The following is a 22,280-nucleotide window of genomic DNA, read 5'->3' on the forward strand; positions in this document are numbered from 1 at the left end:
GTGAGAGAGCCTGCTCACTTGCGACCTCGCACTTAGACGTTTTAATCTCGACGGAAATTTCTCGCGATCCGAATGTCGCATCGTTGCTCGTTACTTCGCGACGAGTGTAAACTTCGAGGCAATCAGAGCGATTCGTGGGGCGAGCTAACGCCGCGACGCGACTCGCACACTCGGCAAAATGAAAATGAAAATTCTGGAAAGATTCCAGGGACTATATCGATTCGCCGAGCGCAAGTGTCTATTGCGACAAGAAGAAGCTGACCAGGAAGAAAGAGAGGGAAAGACGAAAAAGGAGAAAACGAGAGAAATAAAGGGGAGCATCGAGTGTGTCAGAAAGTATGCCGGCGAACCGTCATAGGTAACGAACATTATGTAATATGTACCGTGGCTACTGTTTCAACTGCATGAGTTACACGCACGGTGCGACGAAACGTTGGTAAACGAAACGTACGTATATATACTCGTACGTATATATACTCGTCCCAACCGGCGCTGCGTACATTTATTCGAGGCTGCTATGTTTTATGCAGACGTTTTATGGTAACTCTACACATTCGCTTCCTGCAGCTTCTTGTATCTTACCCTTAAATGTATTTCACAACTCTCTGCTTCGACCCTGCCGCGGGGGGTAGGGGGAAAATATTATTTTCCCCGGACCAGAAGGCGGTAATTTCGGCTTAGAGACCCCGAAACCGTGGAAGTGTGTGTTTAATCTGGTCGTACGCAAAAACGTATCATACGACAGGTCGAGTACACATTTCCATTACTAGACGTGTTCCAATCCAATCGTTCAGCAATAATCCGACTTCGTAGATTGTTCGGCCTTCGTCGCCTCGATACGAAATTATATCTTCAGGTATTGAAGGCCAAGAGTCGCGAAGGAAAGGAAGATACAAGAATAGAATAACGAACGCAGTTAAAGAGAACAGAAGCGAGAGGAAACAACAATTTACTCGGCAATTAAAAGATCACGTCGCGCGTCTGGTACATATATCTCTCTTTCTTTCTTTTTCTTTTCTGCTTTTTCTTTGTAAACTTTATTTCGGCACGACGCAACCTCTCGTCCACCCTCTCGCCGTGGACAATTCGAAATCGTACGAGACGGTGCAGCTCTCTCCATCAGTCCGCGGTACGCAGGACTGCAAGGGGGCGCGCGCGTATTAAATCTCAAATGCACCGACACGAGGATGAATCCTGGAATGTCTCCAGGAGCCATCTCGATTTGGGGAGAGGCGCGACCAGGCAGCGACGGGACAAGAAACCGCGGCCGTTGAACATCGTGCCAAGAGAGGCCGTCGTCCGCCTCGTCGTTATGTCGGAAGGTTCGCGGAGCGCCGCGAGGTCGCCCGCTGCATCGGAAGTGCAAAACGGCAGGGCAGCTGCCGATATCTGAATCGCGCACTCGTTATGCAACGAAAGTGCAACATTAGCACGCATTTGCTCTGGCGTGTCTCCGAAGCCGAATGCTGCGCGTGTAAGCTGCAACGTGCTACGACCATCTCCACTATCGCGATGCGCTTATCGATGAGCATGTCGGCTCGACTGCGAACATCTTACGAGTACGTAAGGATCCGGACGGGCAGAAAAACTTAAACAATCAGACGTAAGCAGTAAGCGCACGAATGGAGCGATCACAGTCGGATACTTTTGGGCCGTAAGAAAAATAATCAATTTCCATTGGTCAATTTCCTTACCGCTTGCGTCTTGGATCGCTTAAGTTTTTCTGTCTGAGCACATAACGCACATGCGCGCGTTTCGCGACTTTGAGGCTTCACTGGGCGGAGCGCGAGGGCTTTTTTGATAAACCCCTATAAGTAGGGATCCTCTGTTCTATTTCGCTCTCGCTCTCTTTCTCGTCTTGTTATTACTTTCCCTCCTGTTTTGAAGCGCGAGAAGCCATCCGGTTAGTGCGCGTACTCACTATTTCTCATTGTTCCTCTCGAAAAAGGTAATATCTCGTTTTGTCTGTAAAACGCAAAAAAAAAAGAGAGGAAGGAGGTCAGAATGAGCGAGTGAGAGGATTCAAAGAGAGGATTCACGCAACAGAAACAAAGGATAGCACGGAACGGAAATATTTATCGATTTGTTTTTTATTGTCCCTTGGTATTACGCAATGTTGAGATATAAGAAACAAGAGAAATCGCTCGCGCGAAACTATGTCACGTATTTTTCTCATCCAACGGCGGCGGTGGCGGCGGCAAGAAAACGTCGGCAAATATATGCGCGCTCGCCTTTTGTCGCCAGGAAGGAAGATTTATCGGTTTGGTCTTGCGTGTTATAGCTCCGGAGTATAACGAGATGTTGTTCACGTACCGAAGTCACGTCGGTGAATTGTTTATGTGTCCGGGGATAAGGCACGGCCGTGCGGTGTATGCAACATTCTATTTACTTATCACTCCATCTATCACGTCTCCGTTTCCTCTCCCCGAATTGATGGTGCCGATCTCCGTGCGACAGTGCGCGTCCTTCTTACTTCCGCGACTTTGCCATAGGAAAAAGAGGTAACGTAATCGGACGACGGTGATGGTTGTTGCCTTCCTAGGACAGTCCGCAACGCCGTATCGAAGAGACGAAAAAGCCACGAGGTCGGGAGTGCAAAGAGACGCTTATTTGATGACTAAATTGTCCTGTTTGATGTTGTCGGTGATGCTGATGTGGCATCCTGCAGCATCCTCAAAAAGCACCGCGACGAGGAGCAATAGCTGGACGGGGCGACGGTAACTCGGGAGATTTTCCACACGCGATGAAAGAGACGAGAGAGAGAGAGAGAGAGAGAGGGGGGGGAGAGGGAAAGAACTCGGTTCGTTCGTACGTTCGCGTGGTTTAAACGCAATTCGCACACGAGTCAACGACGAAGTGAGGCAAGAAAACGAGAGAGAGACACACACACACACACACACACACACACACAGAGAGAGAGAGAGAGAGAGAGAAAGAGAGAGAGAGAAGCAGGAGTTGGTGGGTCCGTCTTCATTTTTACGCGAGAATGTTCTTTGGGAGAATCTCGCAACCCGCACGTCCTCCTTCGCGGCGCGGCAGACGCGACGAGCGCGTGCGATGTTCCGCTCGAGCGGTTCGCGATTCCTCGCCTCCGAGGAAATCCGATTTGCACGTCAGGCGGACGATGTGGAGCGCGAATGAGGGTGCCGTTTTATACGCGCATTCGCCTACTGCTCGATACAACCGTCTGTGCTTGGAAAAGCGCAGGTACGTCTCGTTTTCTCCCTCGTAGTCTCTCCCTTGCTTTCTTGCGGCACAAGGCGAAGGTGCGAATCGGTTATTGAGTCACGGGGTATTTCTCACGAAAGCAACCCGGAGAGAACAGATATCAGTGTCGTTCTCGCTGAGCGTCGAATTAATAGCTTTCCTTTTCCGGGAAGCGTTTCCGTTCGGATAACCGATGCGTGAATATTTCACACAGATATTTTATTTCCATTTAGTACGTTTATGCCATGAGCGAACGAGCTATGCGACTCACGCTTGTCGAGTTACGGGGGTTGCATCTTTAAATATTTGCCTCTCGCTGAAGAATCTCCCACGCCAAGTCATTCAATGCACTTTTATTGATTATTATTTATACGTGTACCGCATTATATATCACCCATTTTGGAAGTACAAAGACGCGATATAACTAATGCGTGCGGGGTGCAAATGCAAGAATTCCATTTCCATTTATCTCCGGCTATTCAATAAAAAACTACGGACTGCGTCGGTAAGACAGATTAGAATATATCTTAACGAAGGAGTCTCCTCCTCTCCCTCTTCTTCTCTCCCGCCGGCAGAAACAAACAAGCTGCCTTAATCAGGAGTGAGAAATTTATTGCGTTCTGCGTTTTGCGAAAAGCAAACGAGTTGTTTGCGCAAAATGAAGCACAAACTAGATTATATGCTAGTTGATCCGTAATTCCCGGCCGGATAACACTCGTGCCCAATTCCATTTAATTCACGTGTTATTCCGCAATTTTCTCGCGCTAATTGAACATCGAGGTAATTAGTTCTCCATCGGCGGGAAAGGAGGGAGGGGAGGGTTAAAAAATTACGTTGCCATGATTCGCGACCTTTCTTTTTTCATGAGAACGAAGAGAAGGGAGGAAAGGAGCGAGTGGCAAAGGAGCAAAACGTGGCACGGATGGATGGAGATGCGGCGCACGAACGAACACACGCGGCCGCGAGATCGCGGGCAGAAACGTTTCCGACCTTGTTGGATTCGTCGATTTCCTTTGTTCCGTCCGCAGAAGCGCTTCGAAACCGTTATACGCTTCGGATAAAAACGTACGGCTCTGGTCGGGCTTTTTCTTGACAGCTAATGAAACCAGGAGAAATAGAATCCGTCGGTGTATGTCAGCTGAAATTATTCCGCCCGAGAAACAAAAACGAATCGCTCTCGTCGTTAAGCGATCTAACGCGAATTCTTCTTCACCGTCACGGAATAGAAGGAAAGCAACAAGTACCGACGTAAAGTCTAACGTCTTTTCGCACGGAAATATAGGTACACACACACATACACACACACACACATACGTGTGCACATATATGGACCGGCTTCGAGCGAGAAGTTCGCTCCACGGATCCATCCAGGGCGCGAATCTTTCGGAGCGTCGTCTTTATTGAATATAACTTCATCCAGCTTTTGTGTCCACGTGCAATTACAACGGGTCGCGGCTTTTGGGAGAAAATCGGATTCTGTCGTCGTTTCTAGCGACGACAACGGAGAGGCGAGCGTATCGCGATTGTACGGGAGAAGGAAGTTACGTTTTCGCGCGCGCGCGCGCGCATGACCCTCGAAACGCGATGAAGACACGACGCGGTACGTCGGCGACGCCGTTGTCCGTCGCCGTCGTCAAAAGCACCGTCGTGTGAGTCGGGCACGGCTGTTAATTTGCTTTGCCTTTAAACGCTACGTACGACACCGTAAACTCCGTCGAATCGGACTCGGAAGTAGTTTTATGCACACGCGATAATATCGCATAATTAAAGGCTTCCTCGCTGTGTGCCTGTGCACGCCCGCGACCGCGTCCGAGCGTTATATAATAATACCGCAAGCTGGATTTATACGGACAAATTAACGCGAGCTTTGAGCAATGCGCGAACGTTACAGCACGCAATTATTTCGAGAGCCTTCCTGATCGAATCGGCTAATCGCGCGAGCACTCATTACGTAATCACCAAAGACGACGCGTCTATCACGCGTGGACACGTCAATCTACAATCGAATCCGTCTACTTTATGTAGTTCTATTTCGAAAAATCGATAAAGGATATCAGAAAGACCGGAATTGACGTTAGCCAAAGTTAACGAACTCAATCACTACTTATATAATCTGGTGTAGACTGAAACGTCTTGATTTTATTCTGACAAGCATCATTAATGAGACTTTTGAAAATCCTGACTCATACGGTATTACATATCCTTCATCTTCCACTCAAGAATGAAAATATTAAACGCGAATACTAAAGATACTCTTGGCAGCATGGAAAGAGAAAAAGCTCGATTAACAACTGTACAACTGATTTTCCGTCGTCTGCGAAGCAGACAGAAACTTTCAATTATACAGAAAATTGCTGCGGGAAATTTCCACGCAGTCAACTGTTCTCAGTTATCTCAAGCGTGCTTCAAAGCGGTCAAACGTCCAGATGAACGTTTCCGGCCGCGATAATAGAAATATCGCTTGCGACTCATGAATTCCCGTCCGGTCGCTGTTCAGTCGCGCGAGCCGAGCTTCTTTTTCCCGCGACACGAAGCGATCTGCCTCCCGTGTCCCAGAGCACCGTCCGACCCGCTTGGGCAAGCGCAAAATCATCTCGACGATCTTGATTTCGCCGTATAACACTCCGAGCCCGAGAAGCGCCGGACTTAGTCGTGTACACCGGTCCTTTCGCGCGTAACATAACGGGCGACACCCGCACGGAGAGAGTTAAGGGAACGTGCACAAATCGCCTGCGACTATTAACCCCGTTTCCCCTCGTCGGCCGACCACGCTCCGCCGCGCCGCGCCGCGCCGCGCCACGCCGCGGCGAAACTCGCGCAAAGATAGCGCGAGCGAGCGCAAGGCGCCGGCCGGCGAGGTTTCGTGTGTTTAAGTGCGGCTGGACCGGATGCGCGTGCACCTAAATCCGTGATTGCGGCGGTCGCCAGGCTTAACGCTCGCGTCCCCAAATGATACGAGCGAGGGGCATTCCCGCCGCGCGCGTCTCTCCGCAATCTCCGTGTATTCCACCACTTGCATACATACATATATATATATATATATACATACATACATATATGTACATATATATATATATATATATCACAATAGACATACACATATATACATATACATAACATGCAACACACTATGGCGTCGGGCGTGTACACGGGCGCAGCGGGTTTCACTCTCGTGTAGAATTGCATGCACTCTCACCTCGCTCCATTTATCGGTCTCCCACATAGGGCAGGACACGGTGTTGCAGCTCTCCTGAGTGCGCGGTTTGTGCGTGCCGCTGCACTTGTGGTCGGCCAGCTGCAACGATAAGAATTTAATGTAAGTCCCGGTTTGTGCGGTGTATGTGCAGCCGTAGACGAGCTTACACGTGTACGGGGGTTGTCCTGAGACCACGTCTGCGAGGCATACCTTTCATCAGAGATTATTAAATGGACAAGCGAACGGAGGGAGGGAAGGGTGGCTGAGTCTCCGGACGAAATTGTACCGAGAGACCGGGTGAGACGTCCGACGGATTGAATGTCGGGACGTTGCCACGGCGGGTCCTTACCGATGAAGCTGTGGTGGTGTAAACAGATTAAAGGGAAAGTCGCGAGAATGTCTCGGCCGAAATTTAATTCAAAGTTCAATCGTCGGGGGATATTTAACGTTAGCGCGCCGGCCAAACTCGTCGCGACGTCGGATTCTCACCCGGAGGCAGATTGATTCCGAATGTGTCGGGATGCCTGGATGAAAAGACGGATCCAGACAGTTGTAGGACACACTGTACATATGCAATGTCGTCTGTGTACGTCGGTGCAAGTCGGTATGCGTGCGGGTTGTCGGGGGAGGGGGTTGAGGAGTGAGGTGAGGTGGTTTTACGGTGAGCGACGGCGTATACTCGGGAGCGGCTCTTCGAGTTTAAACGAACCGAACTGGGTTAGGAAACGCGGATCTTACAAGATCGTCGTGAGAAGCGAGACACGGTACGTATGTAAATGCGACTCTCAGACAAGTAGGAAAGTACGACATAAAATTCCCGAGATGAGAGAGAGAGAGAGAGTGAGAGAGAGAGAGAGAGAGAGAGAGAGAGAGAGAGAGAGAGAGAGAGAGAGAGAGAGAGAGAGAGAGAGAGAGAGAGAGAGAGGCCTGGTGAAGTGAGGGAGGGATGGTTAACGTGCCGTCCGCGCGGAAACGCGCCAGCGGAATTACAACGTGTCTAACGTCAGTGGCGAAATGTGAAAAATGTGGCGTATTTTATCGTGTGCACGCGTAACGCTGATTCCGTCGCACACTGGCAGATTTATTCCGAAAGATATATTTGTCTTTACATCGTAAAGTTCCGTCGCGTCGACGTTCCTCTGGCGTTCCTTTCGGACGCGACCTGGCCATTCTTCGAAGTTTCCGAACCGCGACCGCTACCGCTACTTTTGATATGGTTAAATTCACCAACTTTTTCCCTCTCTCTTTCTTTCCCTCCTTCTCTTCCCCCCGTAAATTTGGAAAATACTTCATATGTCAAGGATATGAAGTAGTGGCGATGTTTACATGCACAATGGATAATCGTCATTCGGTACATGAAACAACAAAAGTCACGAGAGTAACGATAAAATGTTCAGCCACGATATACGATTTCGTCGAGCCCAATCTTATCAACGTTGATTGCCGAAAGATATTTCGCAATGTGGGACGATCGAAACCTGAGAAAATATGAAGTTTTCAGTTTTCATGTTAGTCGCGTGTGATGAGCGACTCTCCTCGAGTTCTGTTGAGATCATTGCATCAGACGACCAGACCAAACGATGTTTCGCCGATATGAACACTTTTACTATCGAAAAGTTTCACGAATAGCGTTCTCCTTTTTCTCTGACTCACCTTGATGGTTTCGTTCCCATTCTCCTCGGCGCAGAAGACGGACCTCGTTCGCGAGCCACCGCCGCAGCTCGCACTGCACACATTCCATTCCCCGGTTATCCATCTAAAAGGGAAAAGAAGAAAGATCGTCGCGATGAAATCGACAGTATTACAAAGAGAACGAGAAAGAAAGAGAAAGAGAAGGAGCTAGAGAGAAACAGAGAGGAGGGACGCAAAGTTTGTTACCACAACCGGGAGGTTATGCGGTCACTTGCGTTCGCATGTCGCGAAAGTCATGAGCACTGTCGCATATACGCGCCGGTAAAAGTTAATTAACATCCTGCCCTCGTTGGCAACCTAAAAATGCCAACCTAAAAATGACCTCCGACAAACTTGTAACTTATTTAAGATCGGGATGAAAAATGAACGCCACGTCAATACCGCGATGCGAGCTTTTCGGCATTCAATACGTCGCACGAGAGAGATGCGTTTAAAATGCGGCATGCGTGTGCTCATTGATAGGTTTCCCTTCTTTCTTGTCATTTTCTCTCTTTTCGCACTTATAGACGGAACATGTTATATTTCACGAGCGCGTGTGTGAGAGACGAAATAGCCGCTCGTGCACTTTGCTTCAAATGCGACGCGACATTTATCCCAAAGACCTATTGACTTCTCCTCTTTGGTAATTCAACACATTAAATATGGTTGTTTATTTACATCGGTTGTTATACATCGGTTGTTTTATTGCTTCGGCAAAAGCGTTGCATGCGGCGGATTTCTACTACAGGCGAACAACCGATGAGAACCGACGAGGGCTCGACGATAGTGGAACGCGGACTTTACTCCCGATACGAAACGTTCACGTAATCACGCGGATATTTTAGTCCTAAATAGCCAAGTGTTTCTTTATTAAACGCTCCGCAGACACTTTTGATGGTTTTCATTTCCAACGTAATGGGTGATACCGAGGGCATTTACCAAGTAACACGGACAGAGTGGCTTCCATCGAGCTAACAGGCTTTTTTTTTTATGAAACTGTCAAAGTCACTCTCGACATTTTTCATGCATGACGCCGTAAAAATGTTCCGTATACGAGCGATTGCGCTAAATGACAAAGTGAAACGGAAAGCTCGTATCTGGTGTTTCGCACGCGCGCCCGCGCACGTGTCCAATATCGATCATCGATTATCGCCGTCCTTACAAGCGATCTTCCAAGCCCCGGCCGCGATTCTTCCCGCAACGTGATCCTCAAAGCGATCTTTGATGCCCGCAATTTCCGAGGGCATCACGACAAAGCGGTGTGTATTAAACATGCAGATTGTTTGGCAAATGTCGCTGTATCGCACGTGTCTCTCTCTCTCTCTCTCTCTCTCTCTCTCTCTCTCTCTCTCTCTCTCTCTCTCTCTCCCCTCTCTCTCTCTCTCTCTTCGCGGCTCTCTCGCGAGATTCCAACTTGTCCACCATCAACTTTCTCAATTTCCCTCGTTCGCTCTGAGGAGGAAAAAAGACGAGAGAGGAAATCACGCTTTCGACGGTCGTGGATCCATCGATCCTACGATCGCCCGCACGTCGACGATTCCTACAGACGGTTCGCTACGCAACGCGAATCTTGCTTGCGATATTTTTTCACAGGCGAGTCTCTTAATAAAGACATAAAAAAACACACACACTACACTATGTTTTACGCGACGGCGCGGAGACACTCTCCGTCGCAGGGCAAATCGGCACGACAAATAAAGTATAAAACAAGACTCACGCGCGCACGCGCGTCCGCTCGATGGGCTTTCGGATGTACGCAGCGAGACCGGTAATTTCTATTAATAATAATTTCTCTAAGCCAATATTATTTTTCATATATACGTTGAATCTCTGATATATCGTACGCTATTTTCATCTCTCCCGCCTTCAGTCCTTCTTTTAATTAGACACCAGCCCGAATTATTCCATAATAATAACGCTCGCGCGCAGCGGTCGCTTAAGCGTCGCAAGTGAATAACGCGACTACTCGTAATACACAATTAAATCATAGCTTCCGGATCGCCAGCTGAAAGCGCGGTTGCGGCTTTTCGCGCCGGTCGAAGTCTCGGTTCTCTTCCTCTCTCTTCTCCTCTTTCTCTCTCTCTCTCTCTCTCTCTCTCTCTCTCTCTCTCTCTCTCTTTCTCTCTCTCCCTCTCTTTAGAGAAAGCAGGACACGGCGGCCCCACGTTGGGTCGCTTTCGGTCTGGCCGGGTAAACTAAATTCAACTAAACTCGCGGCTGCTCCAATTAGCGCCGATTTGCCGGTGACGAGATCAATGCCGCTGGTAATTCATCGGTCAGGCCAACTTGTAATCACGATACTGTGTGTGCCGCGCACGTGGTGTGTTGGCCATCGTCGCCGACGCCGACCGTAAAAGCCGTTCAATTGCGTCGCGCTCAACTATTGCCCCGTCTTAATCGTCAAATGATACGTTTCGATATCGCGTTGCGGTGATGTATCACTGACGCGCGTATGCACCAAGCGACAATTTTCGCGAGATTCGCCGATCGATTATCGAGTGTCGCGGAAGAGACATATCGAGCGACTTGCACGTTACGTTCGATAAAACCCTAGCGTGTCACCTGTGAAGCGCGATTTCGTAATAAAATTCGTAGCCTCCGCGATGCGAATTTTACCGTTCGTTTTTTCTTTCCCTCCCTCTTTCTCTTTCTTTCTCTACCCGTCCTGTCCGTGTGAGTCTCTCTCACGAAGTTTACACATGAAATACATTCTCATCGTTATTATTTGTCGCGCTGGAATTTCTCGCGATTCGCCGCGATCCTTTCTACGTGCGGGCAACGCAAGGTAAGAGGAAATATCCCGCACGCACGGTGGAGCGCGACATTTTCACGGTGGTCGCGCACCAAGCGCGAATCGCCTTAATCGCTCGCGATACGGCGACGAAGGGCGCATCGGGCGAGGGACACCGACCGCTCCGCGAACATTGAACTATAAATTCGTGCACAAAGAACAAATTCGGTACACCAGACGGTAAACTTATCGCGCGCTATTCCACGGCTTTCAGCGGGCTCGTGTATCCAGAGAGAATAGTTCGCGGGAGTTTTTGTTCGAGACTCTCGTTGGCGGCGGAGTATCTCGTCGTTTGTTGGACAATTCCCATCGTGAGAGAGAGGGAGAGAGAGAGAGAGAGAGAGACAGAGAGAGAGAGAGAGAGAGAGAGAGAGAGGGAGAGAGAGAGACAGAGAGAGAGAGAGAGAGAGAGAGAGAGAGAGAGAGAGAGGGAGAGAGAGAGAGAGGGAGAGAGAGAGAGAGAGAGAGAGAGAGAGAGAGAGAGAGAGAGAGAGAGAGAGAGAGAGAGAGAGAAAGCTGGCTTTAAATCGCTACCTTGCAACCTTTCCGCGCAACGGAAGAGAAATATTGTTATAGGAACAGGGATCGTTTGTACCCGCGAGCGGAGGGTTCCCAATTTCGCCCGCTCGCCTCCTCGTTACTTCCCCCGAGAAAGTGAGAGAGGGAGAGAGAAGAGGAAGAGAGAGAGAGAGAGAGAGAGAGAGAGAGAGAGAGAGAGAGAGAGAGAGAGAGAGAGAGAAAGAGAGAGAGAGCCCGAGATATCACTTACGTGCGTAGGCGGAATTACGATTTATCTGGCGTTAATTGCCGTGAGAATGCGATATCACTGCCAGCAGGAAACGAGCGAGCGGGCGGCCTGAAATATTTTACGCGCGAAATCGCGCGCAATACTTCCCCGATGATTGCGCACGCGAGTTGGCGGAGGCTTGACGTTCCTGGACGTAGTAGAACGTGCATGCAGCCTACGTTCTACTCCCCTTCCCCCCTTTCCCGCCGAAGATAGTTTAGTCTGTCCGAAAGTACTCACTTGGTTGTGCAGGGGTGCGTGTTGCACGGCATTAGGGTCTTCTCCGGCCTGCCGTTTGTATCGCAATAGCTGTCCTCCACGACACTCTCGTCGGCGCCGACCGATCTGCACACTGCCACCGCTCTCTTGAAACCTATTAGCGCGAAAACGAGACCGGTAAATCAGTCCCGTGATTCGACAGCGTTGCGCTATCGTGCGAACAATCCCCGCGCACGATACGTACCCCGCCGTGTGTCTCTTTTCGCCCAAGGTTGTCCTGGTTTTTAAGGATGTACGAGGGCGGTCCGATAAGTACTTAGCCTCACCGCCCGATGGCGCCACTATCGCAAGAGAAATTTACTATCGTGTAGTACATTCTCGTAGACGGCTACTGTCGAAATTTCAGCCGAATCGGACTCGTAGTTTTGTTTTGACCGCGTGTGGAAGCGGGCGTGTCCGCGGATTTTAGAAAAATGGAAAAAGAGCAATATCGGTCGGTGATTCGATTCTTGTTTTTGGAAGGGAAATCGAGCAGCGAAATCAAAGAGCGCTTGGATGCTGTGTACGGTGACTCTTCTCCTCCGATGGCGACCGTCAAAAATTGGTTTAACGAGTTTCAACGTGGTCACACGTCGGTTTTTGATGAGCCACGCCCAGGTGCCCCGAAAACGGCTACCACGGAGGATAACATAGCAAAATTCCACGATCTCGTATTGGCAGGCTGCCGATTGAAGGTGCGCGAGATAGCTGAGACAGTAGGCATCTCAAAAGACCGCGTGGGTCATATCCTGCATGAAATTTTGGGCATGATAAAGCTGTCGGCGCGATGGGTTTGCTCACTCCGGACAACAAGCGCAACCGTGAGACCACTTCAGAGCAGTGTTTGACGCTGTTTAAGCGCAATCCGAAGGAGTTTCTGCGTCGTTTCGTGACCGTCGACGAAACATGGATCTACTGGTACACACCAGAGACCAAGGAACAGTCGAAACAGTGGACTTCACCTGGCGAACGTGCTCCGAAGAAGGCGAAGACTGTCCTATCGACCGGAAAGGTGATGGCCACCGTTTTCTGGGATTCACAAGGTGTGATCTATATCGACTACCTGGATAAGGGCAAAACGGTCACAAGGCTGTACTATGCCGAATTATTGGGCCGATTCGACGCCGAATTGCAGAAAAAACGGCCCTATTTGGCGAAGAAAAAAGTGCTCTTCCACCATGACAACGCACCGGCTCACACCTCCGCCCTCGCCACGGTCAAATTGGTCGAATTGGGCTACGAAGTGCTGCCCCATCCACCGTATTCTCCAGATTTGGCCCCGTGCGACTTCTTTTTGTTTCCAAACTTGAAAAAGTCACTCGCCGGGCAGAAATTTGAGTCGAATGAGGAGGTCATCGCCGCCACGGAGGCCTACTTTGCAGACCTCGAGAAAACGTATTTTTCAGACGGGTTAAAGAAGTTGGAGCACCGCTGGGTCAAGTGTATCGAGCTAAAAGGAGACTATGTTGAGAAATAAATCGCCACTTTTCCAAAATTTTCGTTTTTCTTTTGTAGGCTAAGTACTTATCGGACCACCCTCGTACATAGCCGCCCGACGAGACGCATGCTTATTTAACGCTGCTGCCGAGCCAAAGGCGAGGCGATAATGCGAGAGTCACTTTTGCGCGGCTGTCGCGAGGGAATTATGCAACCTCGCGCATTTTCGTTGCGTTTTCCGCCGCGTCTCATCCGCGCTACGTATTTTTGTGCCTCCGGCTTCGAGCTTCCCGACGATCGATTTCCGAATTTTTGCGCAACGTCGCGTTGTGCGCCGCACCGCGATTGCGGTAACGCTCGGAGCGGCGGAAATGTGGCTAAATTAACCCCGGTAATTACCAACCTCCACCGCAGGACTTGGAGCAGGCGGATATCGATTCCAAACTCCAGAAGTATCGCGATTGGCAGCTTGATCCATTCCCTCCGCACACGCCACACGCATCCGTGTTCTTGTTGCTGCCAACTCTAAGGTCGCAGCCGACCTTCTGAAACAGGAATCCACGCTCGATTAATGAAATCCCTCGATATAACGGCTCTCGGCCGCAGTTATTATTGTTACACACTAATCTTGTCAAGGACAAGTGACCTTTCTTTCGTCATGGACGATTGTTTAAGTACTCCCTTTCGATCTCGTCGTCCCTGACCCTTGGTACCTTGGATTGATAACAGTTGTGCGGGAAATGTAATCGATGTTTCGTCGGCAAAATCAAAAGACAAGCGTTCGAAAAAATTATTACGCAATATATAAAAAAGCTCGAGTGAGATATCTAGATTCTCGATAATCCCCCGAATTCATATATCGACTCTGACGTGTCGACTCGACTCCCCAAATTGTCAAATACGCAGCACAGAAATCCCACCGAATTTCGATAGCTGTGTGTTAAGTCGCGCTCGTATCCGATAACGTCGACTCGCTGCTTGCACGACGTCAGGACACTTTCTCGTTTTGGTCGCAGCAGCTCCGACTCGAGGAGCCGGAAGAGCGTATCGTCGGAACGGCGATATGTCCCGGGGACATTAAAAACGTTGACGATTGCCGACGCTTGCCGTCGGGAGTCGTGCGAGAGCGAAAAACGTCCCGCGAACATTCAGGACCTCCGACAGAAAAGGCTGCGGAGGAGAGTTAGAGACAGAGAGTGAGCAGAGAGACGGCGGTGGGAGGGAGGAGGGTGGAGGTAAGGCTGACGTCGATTCGTGACCTGGCTCGGACGGCAAACTGATTTGTCATTCAGGTTGCATGGAGGTTTGCTCAGAGATCGGGGAGTACATTATTCATCCCTTATCCGGGGCGAGAGAAGAGTGAGGTGGACCGAAGGCGGAAAGCGAAGAAGGTGCGAGAGAGCGAGCGAAGTGGAACGCGTCGGAGATGCCGGGAAGAGGCAGCAACGATCGAGAGAGAAAGAGAGACAGAGAGAGAGAGAGAGAGAGAGAGAGAGAAAGAGAGAAGGAGGAAGAGTGGGGGGGGGAGGAAATAAAAAGGAGAGGGACGTGAGCCTAACGAGGGACCCATCGTATAAGCGATGTTGGCGGTGAGATAATCCGAGATTTCGCGAAGTGGCCCGCGAATAAATCGCTTGTTCCGATTACACGCGATTTAAACGAGATGAGAGAAGCTCCAACGCCGGCGAAGTCGGGCGAAGCGTCTTCGTGCTTAAAGAACTGTGCCAGCGCGAAACGGAAGTAACGGGAAGAATCGGCGGAGAGGAGGAGAGAGAAAGAGTATCGTGTGCAATTATTCACTCGTCGCCGCGCGTCCCCGAATCTTCCTTTATGTGCAGGAAAAAGGGAAAAAATGTAACGTAACAATGTCGCTCGGTGCGAGGTAGACATTGCCGAGCGAAAATTGCGCGCTAAATTTCGTGCAGCGCGCGCGAGAGAGCGCGTACGACGGTCTCCATTTCGGCCCAATTGACCGTTCGATTTGGTTCCCAGAATCGAAATCGGGCTCGATTATCGTTCAAGTTCCAAACTCTGCGAAATACTTCCATTAAACACCGGTGATCGTCATTCGGCGAATTGCGGCGGTTACGGCCGCGGCACAGTTTTATCCCGCGGGCCAATGCGGAAGCCGGTTCAGGCAAGTACTTTATTTCCGTACGCTCTCTTTCTCCCTTGCTCCCCCCTCCCCCCCCAAACGAAACCGGTCTCTCTAATAGCCGGTTGGCTTCACGCATCGAGAAGCTACATTAACGCGAGAGCAAAAATATCCGGGAAAATTGGGATGCCAGACAGAGCGGATCGAAAGGGGCACTTTCGCCGAATATAGCAAAGGTAAGCGGTAAAATTGTATGCACACGCGATATACTCGCAAATTATATTTTGCACCATCTTCAACTATTATAACTGCGCGAACATGTTCTAAAATTCCAATGAGATAATTAAGTCGCCGGTGATAAAGCAGACAAATTTACTTAGACCGGATCTACAAATTTAGGGATCCTGCGAATATTGTAATCGGAAAGGGAGAAAAAGTCAAGTTCGTAAAATAAATATGTATGTAACTTGCTTAGGACTTTGTAGAGTGATGTGAAAACTTTGAAGAAGAAAATCGTCATTTTAACGAGAATTGCAGAAGATAACGCAAAGAAGAGCGCGAACATCTCAAGTTCATTTTCGTGATTACGATATATCTTCTCAGTCGCCTCTAAGGGACTCGCCGGTCGTGAAGGGATCGCGAGAAGAGCGGAACGGCTCGGCGATCAATCCGTCACCCGATCGGACAACTGCGTCTAGGATATGCAGCGAAATTTAATTTCGCGCGAGGTCAAATTTGTATCGCGCGTTTTCTCTGGTCATCGCCGCTGTATGCCGATGGAATATCACAACGCTTTATACTACCGGCACGCGGGTGCGCCGGATTAGGTTTACTTTGCCCCACGGAAGTGGAAATCAATGACGGGCTCCGATAATTGAAAGATGGGGCCATCGAGGAGCAACCGGTTATGTCTCCAGGTAAACAAGTCAGCGGAAATGAGAAGTCCGCTGGGCGTGCGAGATGAAATATCGCGGGACTTAATCGCGGCACTCCGACCGATCTCGCGATTCTTCTGCCGTCTCTTGGCTTCGCACAAATAGCCGTTATATGTTGCGTAAACACGCGGCGGACAAAATAAGAGGACGGGGAGAATTATTATCATAATCTCGCGAAGTATCGTCGTCGCGAGCACTCCGTATTAAGTTGTACATTCGACATTGCGCGCAACTTTTGCGGAACATCGCGGACCGTCGGGGCAGTGTGACGCGGCGCTTCACCGATTCCTAACGATTCACCTCGTTGCACAGCCGCATTGTCGCTAATCTCGTCGTAATAACGCCGAATTATTCGAGATCCGTATAGTGAAATATTACCGGAGGGAGTCCTCTCCCTCGTGAGTCTTAGTCGCGCACGCGTTTCGACGTGCACTTTCGTCGCAGCTTTCGCCAGCCAGAAATTCTATTAGGAAAATTCACGCAAACGCGATTTCCCGATACTTCCCGAGAGAAACCTATTACTAGGTTCGTACACGCGATCTCTACTCAAATTGGAATATCAAAGAGATCAGCAAAGGCGAAAAAGCCGATAATTGCCAATGTCTCGTGATTTTCCGTACCGTAGCAATTTCGTTGCGCAAATTTGACTGGCATTCAATTATTCAAGGCTCTCTCTCTCTCTCCCCCCTCTCTCTTTTTCTTCGCGCGCTCGAGATACTATTCCATGTACCTTTCTCTCGCCCTTAGCACCCTTCCGCCGTCGTCGGCACCCCCATTAAGATACAACCCACCTTTTCTAACAGCTCTCCCGTCCCGGCTCCACACTTCACCCTGACTTACCACCGTCACCACCACTACCATCACCACCTCCACCACCACCACTACTACCAACGCCACCATCCGCGCCACCGACTTCTTTCTCTTCTCGTTTCTACCTTTTAACATAGTTCTCCCGAGAATGGGATTCACAGACTGGAGGGAGGGGGGGGGGGTGCTTAACCTTCTCTCCTACCGCGCTGGGCGGCACTTTATTCTCCTTCGTGTTTTTCACCGGCGCGATGAATTTTATTGTGCACCTGTCCGGGGATGTACACAACTGCGATTCAATCTTCGATACTTTCTATACACGCTTATCCATTGCAGGCCATTGCCGCTCCTCGACTTCACAGACATCCGAGAGAGGGTGAACAGCTCTTCACATTTCAGGACACCGATAATATTCTCGGTGATAAGCAACCGAAGATGAAAGGATTTCGGAGAATTAAGTTCCCGAGGGGAGAAGAAAGAACCGGATGAGAGAGCTAGCTATACAGCAGGGTGGCAAAAAGGACAAGTAGACGAGCCGTAAGGAAGGCAAATTTTTGCCCCTCGCACGGCTCGCTCTCTCATGCTCCCCTTTTTTGTTCCCCGGCATTAATCTTAGTCAAAAGCTCGGAAGGCGGGAAGTTGCGATTTTCACCGAAATGTAGAGTGTCAATTTTGATAAGAATATTATTGAGAAATTCGTACCCGTACAAAGGTTCAAGTATCCGTTTGAAGAACTGCTGTGTAGTTTGACAAGAGCGACGGAACGTCTAATTGCTGTTCTTCATTGCTGCGTAACGGCGTTTTTTCCGCTGCAAAAGGAAAAATCCCCCCGTTCCTCTCCCCCCATCCGCACGACCGCGGCGAACGAAATATCGACTTTTCGTTATCGCGCCTCACGTGTACGCGCGAATAGACAATTTTCTTTCGCATCCCGGCCGAAGTCGAGGCACGTTTGCATTCAGAATAACCGAAATCACCGGAAAGCCTAGTTTTCGCAGCGAGCCCCGCGAATGGAACGAATGTCGAAGGCACGCGCGCGGTTGGAAACGCCGCAGCACGTTGGCGAGCGGGGAGGGGGGAGAGGAGAATGAGGAGAAGAGTGTTCTCGCCGCAATTCGCGGGTGAGATAATTTCTAAAAATTCGCCGTTCCCGCTTTCTTCTGCCGGGACGAAAGCGGCGAGTGGCAGCATAATCTTCGTATGTTTTGCCGAAGATAGATTTTAACGAGTGCGCGACGTAATGAAAAAGCTCGACACGTCCATCGAGCGTGTCCACGAACGAGATAGGGGAAGAGAGAGAGAGAGAGAAAGAGAGCGTGCTGCTCTTGGCACCTTTAATAATGTAAAGCCAGTTTGCGTTTACCGGAGTTTGCTTAATGCTTAATTACGTGGACTTCTCCGCTGATTAGATATTGTCCCCGCCGACTGCGTCGTCGGCGTCGTCGGTTATGAGAATCCGTTAATTATTTCCCGGAGTACCGCGTTCGCGCGCCGCGGCGTTATTGTTAATCCGATTTCTTTCTGGTTGTTTCCGCGGCATCACGAATCTCATTTAATTTAGGATCAAAGAATTAAGATTTTAATACCACGCGCGCGTGGACCAAGCGAGAGAAAGAGAGAGAGAGAGAGAGAGAGAGAGAGAGAGAGAGAGAAAGCGAGAGGAAGAAAAAATTTCTAATTCTTACGTGAATAAAATTCCGGAAATCGTGCGCTGTGTGTATCGCGCCGCGAATTACTTAGGGGATGCTTTAAATAATCCCTTTGCACGCGGCAACGATGACAATCTCCCTCGTCTAAAAATTCTGTCTCGTTGTTTCAGTCTCAATTGTAAATGACGATTAATATGACGTCTGAATTAAAGATCAGTTGCGATGGCTGAAAAGCATGCCACCACGATCGATCAAACAAATTAAACCAATTGGATGAATTATTACCGGCCTGTAACGATGAAAAATTAAATATCCAGGTGTATGCAACGTACATGTATATAAAAATACGCGCAGGAACAACGGATGATCATAATGACAGCGCGGGCACACAGGGGCGTCTCATTAAAAGTTATCGAGGAGATTCGGCCGGTTTATCGGACGGTGCGAAGTACGTCGACGGCGAGCGCGAGTTCGAAGTTGCGCGCGTATATCACGTAATGTCGCGCATTATATACTCGTTACTTCCTCCCGCTGTGTTAAAGTTGCGAGAGCCACATCCGTCGCATTTGTATTCGAACGATACGCTTTTTTTCTGAAAAGTGCGCGACCTGCCGCAAGAAGGTGCGATAAATATCGCGAAAAGGTGACTCGCCGAGAGATGTTGGAGAGAAGTATCAGCGAAGCGCACTAATCGCCCCGTACACGCCGAGATTACGTAACGAGCGTAATTTTTCACAATTTACCATTCCACAAGTCGCGCCGCGCGATATTCGTTGAAATGAAGCGCGAGCGAGACGTTTCATCGCGACATTATCGCGCAGTAACGCCGGACAATCTTCATTAAGCACTCGCGGAACATACGCGTTTGTCATATGCATATATACACGCACATGTATATGACGTAGATCAAATTAAGTTAATGGACGATGAGATCGAGCCTCTCTCACTCACTCTCCTCCCTCCCCCTCTCTCTTTCGACACGCCTATGATAAATATTGGCGCGCGAAGCTAAGTTGAGCGCTTCGTTAGGAAACGCGCATCTCTTCGACGAAACGTGCGAAACGCGTTGTCGTCGCGCTATTGTCCCGATGAGCGAGTTGACGACCGACAGGTTGCGAACTCCGGCGGGCCTCGAAGAATCTGGAAACCTGATGTACGTACGCGCCTATACCGCGCGCGCCGACGTCTACGGGAATCCTCTTCTCTCTGACCCGGAGTTTCCCTACTAACTCCCGCAAGTTTCATCCCGCGAAGTTTCGACAAGAGAAGTGGCAATTGCGGCTAAATTCTTAAGTAACGCCTTCAGTTTAATCTCGGATTTAAGGCCCCGGCACCGTCCAAGTATTTAAGGACGCGCTACGTTTATCCACTTAATTAATAATCTAATAAATCTCCCTCTCCCCTTGTGTATCTCCCTCGCAGCGTCATGTTCCGAACGCGAGGAGAAGATATTTCATGATATTTCATGATATTTCATAGGCGTACGTGTATCTGTTCGCAATTTTGTACGAACGCTTCGTGCGCACGAGTGTTCCGAAATTATCGGCTTCCGCTTTAGCCATTTCATTCGCGAGCTCTTTGATCCCTGTTCACAAAAATCGTAAAGGATATAATTTTTCCGCACTGGATATTAACTCGCGTTCACGTGAATACAATTAATTTCAAATATAACTTTCATGCAGATGTAAAGGTTACTTCCATTTGCCATTTCCATTGTTTCGGCTAATGTTCGCGGATATTGTTCCGTTCATAAGCGACTCTTGATTAATTAATCGAATAATTATTCGATCAAAATTGTACAGATCGAATTATATCGATGTCCAAAACGTGGTGATTATGCTAATAATAATAATGGTAAATTTAATATGTAAATTGCCAAGATATTAGGCAAACCAAAATCCAATGGTGTAACAATGCGCACACAAATGAGAAGTTAAATAGATTAATAAATCAGAATGTAATCTCGGTCGAAACACTATGATTTTGAATTATTTATCTTTCAAAACGCACCATTTCCTACATTGCACGTTCCGGGGGCGCATTTATTTTCTCAGCTACGCGAGACTCGCTGGCACGAAAAATGCGTAAGCGCGAGGATTCGACAAAATAAAATCATTTTGCGCGCACGAATCGCGTCGAATCGAAGCTTTCGCTGTGAAACGGACCTTCTCTGGAAGTTAGCTTCTCTAATGGTTTATACCAGTTCCGAAGTGTATTTTGCTATTTCGGAGCTGATGATTGTCGCGCCCGTAATTGCAATATCATGTAATTTAAACGCGAATTTTCGTTGTTTCGCTCGCGACTGCTAATCTTCACGCACCTCGTTAATAAGCACGAAAGTGAGACGAGATGGCGACCGGTGTATCGTTGCATTTCCATAATTAACGAGTGAAGGCCCTCGCATGTTGATCGACCGGTAATTTATAGTGACTGACAAGCGGCGCGTACCGTACCTATCGCTTAATGTACCTCGCGCCTAACATACAGCGGCCTGCGTCTGACAGATCCATGGCCTCCGATAATGCTGCGGTTAAGAATCGATAATTGTCTGTAGCCAAATACGAGCGTGCGCGAGAGAGTAATGTAACGGCACGTTTTTCGGTGCGCTAACCAGCGAGTGAGCAACTCCGTTCTGCGTTCGTTTCGAGTATCGCGTTGCAATCTCGACCATAATTGGAATCCAAGAGACAGATGGGGAGCGAAAGAGAGTACATTTCGCGAAGAGATTAATTTGCCCATGTAATTCGATTACCGGCCCGCGCGCCCTACTGCCATACTCATTGCATATTGCTATCGCGGCGATTACAAAAGAAAAAGATACACCGTATGCGTATATAATATATACGCACATGCACTCTCTCTCTCTCTCTCTCTCTCTCTCTCTCTCTCTCTCTCTCTCTCTCTCTCTCTCTCTCTCCCCCTCCCCCTCCCTCCCTCTCTCCCCCCTCCCTCCCTCCCCTCTCCCCCTCTCTCTCCCCCCTCCCTCCCCTCTCTCTCTCTCTCTCTCTCTCTCTCCTTCATATATAAATTTCAAACTTCACCGTAACCAGATGAGTTTATTTTTATTTGATCGATGCACAAGGGACATAAATAATAAATAATATAAATGCGTTTTCCGCGGCTCTTAATATGAAAATATCATTCAAGCTTATCGATTTGTCCGAGCACCGATGATGGTAGCATTTTTTGAAAAAGTGCGGCTAATTCTGGCCAATATCCGAGGAATACGCGCCAGATGTGCAATGCACAATGTGCGCGAAATACGGCCGATATGCGTTTCTTTTCTTTCGAAATACCGCGTTACGATGGACATTCAAGTGCGGCGAGGTGAAGAGCAGGGTACGGTTGATTTTCCATTCGAGCATCGGATCAATCATGGGACACATGCAATAAGCACGGAATAATGACGTCACGGTCCACGCGGTACGTGCTCGATCTCCACTCGTC

General features: G+C 49.1%; 1 protein-coding gene across 2 annotated transcripts in view; it reads right to left on the bottom strand.

Annotated features, from left to right (window-relative positions):
* The window catches only part of nolo (ADAMTS-like no long nerve cord), a 266,805-nt gene that overhangs the window by 20,177 nt on the left and 224,348 nt on the right, over positions 1-22,280 (bottom strand). For both annotated transcript variants that reach the window (XM_025299459.1, XM_025299460.1), the window contains 4 exons: positions 13,751-13,892; positions 11,893-12,025; positions 8,057-8,159; positions 6,404-6,502 (listed from right to left, as the gene is read on the bottom strand). In XM_025299459.1, coding sequence (XP_025155244.1) covers positions 6,404-6,502; positions 8,057-8,159; positions 11,893-12,025; positions 13,751-13,892 — 477 coding nt within the window. The remainder of the gene's footprint in view (positions 1-6,403; positions 6,503-8,056; positions 8,160-11,892; positions 12,026-13,750; positions 13,893-22,280) is intronic.

The sequence above is a fragment of the Harpegnathos saltator genome, unplaced genomic scaffold (assembly GCF_003227715.2).
Source record: "Harpegnathos saltator strain DR-91 unplaced genomic scaffold, Hsal_v8.6 scaffold28, whole genome shotgun sequence".
In the NCBI taxonomy this organism is placed as follows: domain Eukaryota; kingdom Metazoa; phylum Arthropoda; class Insecta; order Hymenoptera; family Formicidae; genus Harpegnathos; species Harpegnathos saltator.